At 33.2% G+C, this 11,121-nt stretch overlaps 1 protein-coding gene across 1 annotated transcript in view; it reads left to right on the forward strand.

The window, feature by feature from the left end:
- Positions 1-8,000, forward strand: part of Exo84 (exocyst 84) — a 78,009-nt gene extending 70,009 nt beyond the window's left edge. Inside the window, exon 13 of the mRNA XM_069843305.1 lies at positions 2,617-8,000. Coding sequence (XP_069699406.1) covers positions 2,617-2,829 — 213 coding nt within the window. The 3' untranslated portion in view covers positions 2,830-8,000. The remainder of the gene's footprint in view (positions 1-2,616) is intronic.
- Positions 8,001-11,121: the final 3,121 nt, after the last annotated feature.

Below are 11,121 nucleotides of genomic sequence, written 5' to 3' on the forward strand. Positions count from 1 at the left end.
TTTAACTGCTTGTATACTTTGTGACCTGGTAGAGTGTAAGAGAAGGCCCTATGGTCTTAACTCTGCCAGAATAAATAAAGAATTATTATTAATTCCAGAAGAAACATCAAATCCTCTGAGTATCTATTTGTTATCAGGTGATCGCAGTCTATTCAGCACTAGTTGCAGGACCCAACTTAAGTGAGCAGATCGCCATACGAAAGAGATCAGTCTCTTCAAGTGTTGAGATGATTTCTTAGAATCTTAGATCCCTTCACTGCAGAGATACTTCAGTAACAAGAGTTTGTCCTAGACCAAACTGTTTGCAAAATTGCACGAATATTTTTGTGATGGTCCCTCTAGCCCCAATGAGTAATTCAATAATTTCGATCGACATTAGATGATATTTTTCCTTATAGTATGATATATTGGGGTTGTATATATCGCATTTTTCCTGATGTACCTCAGCAGGTTGATTGTCATATGTTTCCATCCTTACAGTTGGGTCAATTATAGGTTGGTTCCAGCACAGTTTGGAATCGATTCTGAACTGTCCGCTCATGCGCAGTAGCCCAATGTGTGTTCCAAGAAGATTAGAACTGATTCCGAACCGATACTGAACTCCCAGTTCCCTGTTCCAACGTGCTTCAGAACTCGTTTGGAACAGGTGAAATTGATTCTCGATTAAGAGCATAACTGGGAATTTGGAACTGTTGACACGTGCAGATGGTGTAATCTGAAGTTATGGTTAAAATGCTTCGAGACTAGGGAGGTTAAAATAAAAAAATAGTCGATCATGAGTGATTTGAAAGGTGATAATGATAAATTTTATGACGAATTAAGTTCGGAAGATAAATATAATTTTAATATGAGAAGAAACTTTGAAGGCCTTGAAAGAAGAGTTCAAGAAACGTTCTAACAACGTAAAATCCCGAACTAGTTCTGACAATGTACCGGTACACAATTGAAGCATGCATTGAAAGAAATTAAGTATTAGTTCAGAACGCATTCTGAATCCCTTGCTGGAACAAACCTTATGAATCCAATTGTTGATCTTGTCGGGATAGCGATGATACTGATAATGACGACTGTTTTCACTAGATTTGAGGGCACATAGTTCACAAATCTAGCCTATACAGAATGCATATTAATAAAAAAAAAGTGTATTTTCAGCATAAAGTTTTTTTTTTTAATGAAACAATAGCCATAACTGAAACAAAAATTATACTAAATCAAATTAGAATAATAATGACATTTACTGCATGTTTCTAATGAAAACAGTTAACGAAATATCAATATTAAAATTTTATCCTGCAGGTGAAATGCCTGTATGATATAAGAAAAACAACAGAAAGCGGTGGTATTTTGTTTACTGAATAGCAATAACAATAGAAAGTGATGGTGATGTTATTACGTTATTATTTTAACATTGAAATCGAAACTAGATAACTAAGGTAATATACAAACTTAATTTCAATGTAACGCTAGAAAGGTGTTTTTATAACTAAATCATTAACGAAAACATTAAAAGTGTGTGATCAAGATGTATAGTTATTATTTTGTTTACTGCTTGTTTTACTTTTATTGAAGTAAGATGTGGTGGATGTTTAGTAAAGATAGTATTTATCAATGCTGAAAAAGCTGATATAATTCTCGTGTATGGTGAATAGAAAAATTGCAGTACTATCTTCAGATTACATTACGTCCCCTTACTTTTAATGCACTGTGCAGGTGTTAAATTATTTGCAACTCAATTAAACAAAATTCAACATAACATTACCATCACTTTCTGTTACTGTTTTTCTTACATCATCTACGCATTTCATCTGAAGAATGAAAGTTTAGTAACAATATTTCGTTAAATATTTGCATTAGAAACATGCAGTAAACGCCATTATAATTGTAATTTTATTTAGTTTAATTTCTCCATATTTGTGGGTATTCTTCTGAGTAAAATTCATTCTCTCTAGTCTAAATTTTTTAGGTCTTGTGTGGCCTTAAATTTAGCGAAAAGAGCTCGTTACTACCAGCAATAGTATAGGAGATATTAAAGGCTATAGTTTTAAATGCCTCACACTGTACATATATAATTTTAAAATAACATCGCCAAAATTGGCAACAATAACACCGAAATCTTGAAATTTTAAAACGAATTTTCATCAAAAATAAAACCACTTTCGTGGGGCTCTACTTTTGTTCATGTGAATGTATAATCAACAAAATTATAATTTATTGGTATATATATATATATATATATATATATATATATATATATATATATATATATATATATACCAATAAATTATAATATATATATATATATATTACTTTCACGTGTTAATGAACTAAGTTTAAAAATACCTTAGTTGACTTGTTTTGGCTTGGGAGCTATCTTCAGAACTGCATGGTCCGTGCATGTGTCTTCCAGTGCCTTTGCCCCTGTTGGAGGTGTGTTGTATAGTATCATACTTTGTTTGAAAGATACTGGTATGCTATTTTTGTTATACTTTTTCTGCTGTTTTGATAGAGAAATATTAGAAAATTTTATTCTTAGTTAAGACCAGAACTAAAATGCAGATTTGCAACATGATGGTGTTATTTCTGTAGAAGTGTTCAATTTATATATAACTGTTGCAGAGCAAGTTTATCCAGAAGAATGCAGTATTTCTGTTGGACACCCTGCTGACTTTAGCAGAACACTGTTATGAAGAGAAGATTGGCATTCCTTGCAACCGACTCAGTAAGCTTCGAGATGAGTTCTCTTGGCTTAAGAAAGACGGTGGCACAAAACAGACTAATACCCATACAACGAAGCCCGTCACTAAATATTCAACAACAGCATATATATAAATGTAATTTGTTTCAGTTAGGAAGCAGGAATTATATAAATGTATAATCAATTCCTCATCAGGTGTTCAATAGGATTGCTGATCTACTTGTCCAGATTTCAAAATTGCCATTTATTTGTGTAGTATTTAGACATGCTTTTGCAAGTCACATTGGAGATTTTTGGAATCAGAATTGTACAATATTATTTGATGTTGGTTTCACAGAAAATATTGAAAGATATGCACTGTCATAAAATAAAAATATATTTGGTACAGATTTATTGAAACTCTTTAAATTTGATTATACTGGGTGAGTAAAAAGTATGGAACGCTATTTGTATCTTCTTAAATTTTAGCCTTATTGAAAGATATTGTGTACATGAGTTGTTTGGTATAAATTGGCACATTTTATACATGTAAAACAGTATTTTTTATGTTTGTAAAACAGTAATTTTTATTTTGTGCTAGATGTATAAAAAAATATTTTTTTAATGACACCCTATATTTATTTTTAGTGTCTGTATTCTCCAGGTCTTAAAAGGTAGTCTATATTGTGCAGGCTCTTGGATGGCCTCCATTCGCCTCAGTCTTAAATGGTATGGGATCGTAAACATTGTTAAAAATGACCTCCATTTAGTGCCTAACAATGCATGAGTCTGCCTTGGAAATTCTCTACCTTCAGCATTGACCTGTTGCATTCCATAGCTGATTCTTTGTTTTAACTCTTGTAGGTCGTCTGTCTTACTTTAATACACCCTTCTCTTCAATGACTTTATAAGTAAAAATCTAACGAGTTCATATCAGGTAATCTTGGAGGCCAATCAACTCTTCCTCTTCTGCCAATTCATCTTCCTGGAAACTCATGCATCAAGTAGTTTATCATCTCCCTTTCAGAATGCGCAGGGGCACCAACATGCTGAAACCACAGATAATAAAATATCAAGAGCTTTTCCACCATCTACAACGTGTTTCGATCTTCCACACTTGGATTTATTTTTAGCACTTCCAGTATTGTTGAACTTTTCTAAAATTTTAGATACTGTAGAGTGACTAATACTTCGTTTTGGATGCACTTCATTAAAGAAGGCAGTTGCCTCCTGTTGAATCCTCTTCCTATCTCCACAGCCAATCATCATCAGAATTTCAATTCTCTTTTTCCTGTAAAATTTACCATGTTGATCAACTTTAGAAAGACTTGAGAATGAAGGAACTATTGTTGCTCATCTATTTCGATTGCCTTCTGTCCATGTTTATTGGATTCATGACCATATTTTATTCTCAATAATGATAAACCTTATCGAGAAAGAATAAAGTACAACTCATTTGAGTCCCAAGACACAGTGGAGTGTATGGTAATGAACAGACTGATGTACTGGTCAAGCATGGAACTACTATCCAACGCTATGGCCCAGAACATTGTGTTAGTATCTCTAAGTGTGTAATCAAACAGGGTCTAAAGGACAATCTGATGAGGGGTTTACTGAGTGCCTGCACACCTACATCAGCCAAACTCTTTATTGGAGAACCAAAACCTAATTTAAACAACTCCTAGCCTTAGAAAGGATAAGTTTAAGATGAACAACTGGACTTCTGATCGAATAATGTCATCTGAATAAATATCTACATATTTTGGGTCTTATTGATGACCCAACTTGTAGGAAATGTGGGATCAATGTTGAGTCATCACCTCACATTGTGCTGAATAGTCTAGGTTTAAGCACATTAGGTATTGATATCTCAGAAAACACATGTTGTCTCCCAAGGAAATTCAGGAAATAAAACCCAGTAGCATCATGAAGCTGATCACCTACTGTGGCCTCCTGGGTTGATATCTAGTTTATGGGGTGCACAATAGGCCATTCATGCCTAAGTGCTTTAGTAGATATCTACGCCCTTATTGATGAAAAGAAAGGAGCTGAACTGATATTTAGATGCACTTCTACATTCTAATTATTCTTTGAGTCTATACAACAATAATATGGAGAGTATGGGGAAAAACAGGGAATGTCCTTCTTAGCGAAGCACATTCTGTTGATGGCAACTGAAACTGCAGAACTCTCCAATGACAAAGGCTTTAGAAGTAGAAATATCAGTATAAGGTAATGTTAAACATTAGGTGCACTGGTTAGAAATCGGAAATGTCAAAATTATTAAAACTTGATTTGCTTAATAGTGCTGTTCTGTGACATTCCCTGGTTTCTCCTCTTACCCTTCATAATATGTAAATAAATAAGAATGTTAATGATTTCATACATTTTAAGACCTGGAAACAACAAAAATGAAAAAATAAATATATATGGTGTCCTTAAAGAAATACAATTTTTTACACATTCTGTACAAAATAGAAAACTACAGTTTTACAAACCTGTGCAAAATTTGTTGATGTACTCGAAATAACTTTTAAAGCTTCTTGTATACAATCAAATTTTTCTTCCAATTCAATACTTTACAATAAAACTTGTCAAAAATTGACCAATATTGAAAAAAAAAATTGTCAAAGACTCTTTTATATTGCTAAAGATTTGACAAGAGTTTAAAACATGTGCTTCAAGTTTATTGCAACCTGTGAAGGCCTATTTATCAAATATTGCAATATAAATATGTAAATTCTTTGGAGAATAACTAGGATATGCAAAACAATATTTTCCCACTCCCACTGCCATAAGTATGCAATTATTACCTTACTTATTGTTGGTTGCTATTGACGACGGGACGTAAGTCATATTGCTTCCCTAGGGATTTAAATGAAGATGTGTTTTGTTCAATAGTCGCATAGCAAGAAACAAAAGAATATTGGTACTCAAAACTCGACGACCTCTCCCAACAGTTCTGATATTAAATCATGTAAAATGAATAAATATATTTTTATTATGTAAAATGTGGGAGTAGAAAAAACATTATATTCAATTCGTGAGTTAAGTATAATTTGTTAATCTCGGACTACTTAATTGCAAACTTGTCCTCGATTAGTAAGAACTACTTACCTCTCTTAATACATAAATAACTATTGTATTACTTAACTGTACGGTACCAGAAAAGGTAGAATATTACAATTGAAGACATTATTACAAAAACAACCCTTGTCAAAATTGCTATTTTTCAGGAGAAAAATAAAAATAAATAGGACAACACATGTCAGCTGTTTCCGTACAACTGGTGTTTATCCTTGTGGCTGTTGCACCCGACATGGATCATTTTTGGAGTCTGTAAACATTTGAAATAGTAGAAAATGTGTCCTTAACTCAATTTCATTAAAAATAACTGTAATAGGGCTGTTTTTGTAATAATGTCTTCAATTGCATATTGTTTTAAAAGAAAATAGTTACTATTAGTAACCTAATTGAATACAGTTGGCTTACAATAGTTATTACATTTTTTTTTTGTTTGTACAGTATATTTCCATAAAAAATGTAATCGACTAAAATTTTTATTTTGTATTTTGATAAGCTGAAGACTTAATATCTTACATTAATATCTAGACCATAAAACAACATGAAAGTAAATAATGAAAGTTGGATAAGTAATATTAGTGAGACAATAATAAACATTGGTAAGAAATAGTAGTAGTAGTAGTAGTAGTAGTAGTAGTAGTAGTAGTAGTAGTAGTAGTAATAATAATAATAATAATAATAATAATAATAATAATAATGGTACTTAACTCGAGATATCTGCCTTGCAGTTTCCTCATATAGTAGTAGTAGTAATAATAATAATAATAATAATAATAATAATAATAATAATAATAATGGTACTTAACTCGAGATATCTGCCTTGCAGTTTCCTCATACGCATTTTCATCATTTTATTGTAGTATTCCACAGAACCAATGGTGTACAGGATGGGTTTAATTAATATACAATAATTGAATTAGTAGCAAACATATTTTCTCGATCAGGATGTCATTTTTAATGGTTTTTGGCACCGTAATATTTTGAACTCCAGTTGTCAATTCCTTCAAAGAATTGTCAAGTTTTTGATCAGTTAGAACGTGTTCTTATATACTTTCAAGACAGTCAGGGAAGTATTGTAAATGATTTGATAGTATAGTTCTCGAAAAGTCTTGCGAAGTGTTGAAAACTTGATCGTATACAAGCAGCTTTATAATCATATTTTTCAATAAAACTGTGTGCGTGTATCCATTGCCTACCTACTTCACTTACGTGATTCAGGTTCTGCATATTTCAGATAGATGGCAGGACTGTGACCCATTTTCAAGTTGTACACCTCTTCGACAGGCCACACTGAATGATGTATGTCTCTGGAGAGTTATGTCTTCTACTATACTTGTTTTTTTGAAAGATAGGACATGACAGAAGCATTGCGATCAGAAAAACAACTGAATGTCACATAGCGTGGTAGGCCTGTTGCTATGGTAACAATGGTTGAGTTGCCAAACTTACAGTTCCCACGTGGCAAGTGCTTAATAGCTCTCTTAGCGACAATGTTAGCATTGGTACATATCGTCTTTGATTCTCTGTCGATTTTTGTATTGGTTTTTTTTACCTTCACGTAAATTGTCAATGAATGTTTTAACATCACCCATCTTAACGTCAATTGTTATAGTTTCCATTAGCTGGCAGCGTGGTAGTCCATATTGGCAACATAGCACAGTAGTTCCAAGCTCAGCCGCTTAACTGTCATGGCCCATCTTTCAAAAAACAAGTATAGGATAAAAATTTAAAAGTTGTAAGTAATATTTCATACTTTTTACTCACATTGTATATTTAAAAATCAAACTCTATTGAAACCAACTTAAAAATTTCGGTTATATTTTTGTTAAAGAGAACTTACACATTTCTTGATGTCAGTCAGAGAAGAAGAAAGGTATTGCTGTATAAACTTCAGGAAGTCTGTATTACTAATTGTACATTATAACTGATATTAAAATTACAGGTCCACAGCAATAATATTCTGTACATATGAAGTTACATTTCCAATAGTTATATTTCTTATAGTTAACAGAAAAAAGGAAAGGAGTTGTACATATTCAGCTTAGAGACATTAATAATATAATTGCTACAAATGTTTACAGTCAGCCAAATTAATAAACGTAGCTTGATTTTTATACATGTTTAGCTAAGATAATTTCATTGCATTACATTGTTTTCAGTTAAATAACAAACCTTACAGGGAAGTTGAAAGAAAAATGTAAAATTGTTTTATGTAATATTAAACTATGTTGATTGACGCTTATTGGTATAACATTCTTAATTTAATAACATAAAAAGTTAATCCCATTGATTCAGTCTTTTTCAGATTTCTCAGTTTAACAGTGAAAATTCGTAATGCTTACTGGTATTTCTTTACCATTTTTTAATTGAACAGTGATTTCAAACTTTTCCCTGGAGTGAGAGAGAGGAGAGATAAACACTGATGGGAAATGAGTACAATTAATATACATTTTTATTACAATATTTTGCAGTTCTAGCTGCTACTGCTGCTTTCATCAGTATACCGGTACCAGTACATACTTTGCAAAGTGTAGATTACTTCGTTAATGGTGTTAAAATTTGCTTTGAATATTAAGTAAAATAACAGTATGTTCTGTTCACTGTATTACATTGACATTAGTCGAATTCATCTCAGATTTTCTTCCAGTATAATTATTGTTCACCAAGGTTTGTCAAATCCTTCAGTTGACTCTTTACACAAGATTGGAAAAGTATCTTGTTGCATAGAGCTTTTCATTTTCGTCATTATTCTATTCAGTGCTGAAAAATCTTTTCACGTTACTGGTAATAGAAAAACACAATACTGTACACACTTCGCGAGTATCTTCGAAGTTTCATAACCAATATCGTGAAGCAATGCCTGTATGATTTATGCTGGGCGGTGTACAATATTTGAGGGTACTAATATCTGCCACTGCATAAACATATTTACTTCCAAACATCAGAGTTTTTTACATAGATTTTTTTTTATAAATTTCCATTAACATTTTTAACTTAAAAAAATCACGCTCAACTTTATAATTTTCAGAGCCCTATTATTGAATCTCTGTTCCATCTATTATATTGTCCACAAATGTTTTTATGCTTTTCAAACTTTCTACTTGTACATGCTTGTAATTTCCGATATATCACTTTCGAGCTTCTTGATTTTTCTTTACATTTCATTAGTATGTTTTATCTGTTTATTTATTTATAGGACATACATCAACAGGCCGAATGTACAGTGAGGTTACAAAGTGGGCATACCCCCTCTGTATTACGACACTATGATGGGTATAGTTGATTGATTGATGTGGACATGTACGTGATAGTTTAATGATCCAAGTCATCTATATGAAGACCTTCATTTTCATAGCACAGCTGAATTCAGCGTCATGTCCTAGCAAATGTTTTGCAGAGATAATCAAGGGTCACTTCGTTGAAGGCATCTTCCACAGCTGCTCATCATTGTGTTATAGCGGTGATTTCGCACTTTGTCCTTGAAGAACCCTCAGAGAGCATTATCAGGTGTTGTGAGGTCAGCAAAAGGAGCTTGAGCATCTGCAGATCCTCTTCCAATCCACCGGTTGAGAAAGGTCAATGGTAGACAGACTCTGATCAGCCATGTTTGTTTATAACTGCACAATTACCATGGCAACATGGTACCAATGTAAACATGGGGGTACAAACATTCATAAAGTAAGTGAAATAAGAATACATGGGGGGTACACTCACTTTGTGACCTCACTGTAAAGGGGTAGACCTGCAAGACATGACTTGACATGAAAATTTTATGTAAGACCATAACAGACTTTATGATCAGGAAGACGTTGTTGATTTATAAAACTAACGACTGCAAAAAGACAAAGCATGTGTTTTATAGTCAATGTATGGTACTTTGTACTCTCCCCCCCCCCCTCCCCAAGGGTCGAGCATTAATCTTCTGAAGGGTTACAAATTCATCAAAAGAATACTAGTCATTCATGCCAAAATTTCTTTTTTCTTTTCCTTTTAATTTCTTTATAGCATAGCATGAAATATAGATTCAGCAGTTTTCATAAAAATCTCTCTTTCACTGTAAAAGAAAGAACAGGGCCAATATAAGGAATTTCTGAAAATAACTCACTTTGATTTTTAATATTTGTGAACTCATCTGCCATTATGAAGTATAGTATACACCAAAACAAACAGTACTGAAAATGTTTATTGAACTGAAAATTTATACAATTTATAGATCTATAATAAATGTGAAGACATGAAGATGGCTCACTTTTCTCTAACGTTCTCTATAAAAAAATGTTCAAAATGCTTTCCATTATGCTCCAAACAATACTCATAATGTTCTCGTACATTTCGAAACATGTTTGCAAATAGCGGAAAAATAACTAAGATTTTTTCTCGCAATTCCACAATTGTTGTCAGCGGGTTCTGTCGAAAAATTGATTCCTTCAAGATACTCCATACATATGTATCAGGTGCTGTAAGGTCAGGTGAATGCAATGGATATGGAAAATCTGTTCCAAGGGAAATTATGCATTCACCAAAATGTTCCCGGAGAAAATTGAGCGAGTTTCTGGTAGTGTGGCTCCATCTTGCTGGAACCATTGAGTATGATGTGCGATGTTTTGTGCACGACAAAGTCTTCGCAGATCTTTCAGAAATGTGTGATAATGAGGTTCCTATACTGATTCTGGTTAACAGTCAAAGGATGTCCACCATCGTCTTCCACAAAATACGGGCCAAGTACACCTTTGCAGATATGGCACACCATATTGTTACACCTTCAGAATGAAGGGGTGTCTGGACAATAACATCTGGCCGTTCAAAGCAAAGGAAGAATGTGACATTCATCACTAAACCATATGTTAGACAAGAATGTGGGATTCTCGTTTATGATAGCTAACACTGAACCACAGCACACAATTCTGGCATGAAGATCAATATTACTCAAACACTGTCCAATCTGGATTCAATATGCATATCCACCAAGTCCCTTGAACATTCAATGTATGGATGTTATACTCATACCAGTTTTCAAAGCTGTTTGCCAAAGACTTCTTTTCAGAGACTGTAACACCTGGGCCAGGAGCCGTCCATGATTATCATTATTTGTCACAGTAACAGCTCTACCTGTGCAGCCTTTTCTTTGAGTGAGGAAGCTTCCTGTACAGCGAAACTTAACAACTTGTAACAAAACTGCGTTACTCAGCAGAGCTTTGTGAAATTTATCACGAAACTCGTCTGAAATTTGTTTCAAACCAGGGCCATTTGCATATCCTATCCTGTATGAATGGAAATAATACTCTACTATAAACACTTTTTCCTCAGTTGTGAGAACCTTTTAGCAAATCTTCACTATGTTATGTATCAACAATACAACAGTG

The sequence above is a fragment of the Periplaneta americana genome, chromosome 13 (genome assembly GCF_040183065.1).
Source record: "Periplaneta americana isolate PAMFEO1 chromosome 13, P.americana_PAMFEO1_priV1, whole genome shotgun sequence".
NCBI classification, from domain to species: Eukaryota; Metazoa; Arthropoda; class Insecta; order Blattodea; family Blattidae; genus Periplaneta; species Periplaneta americana.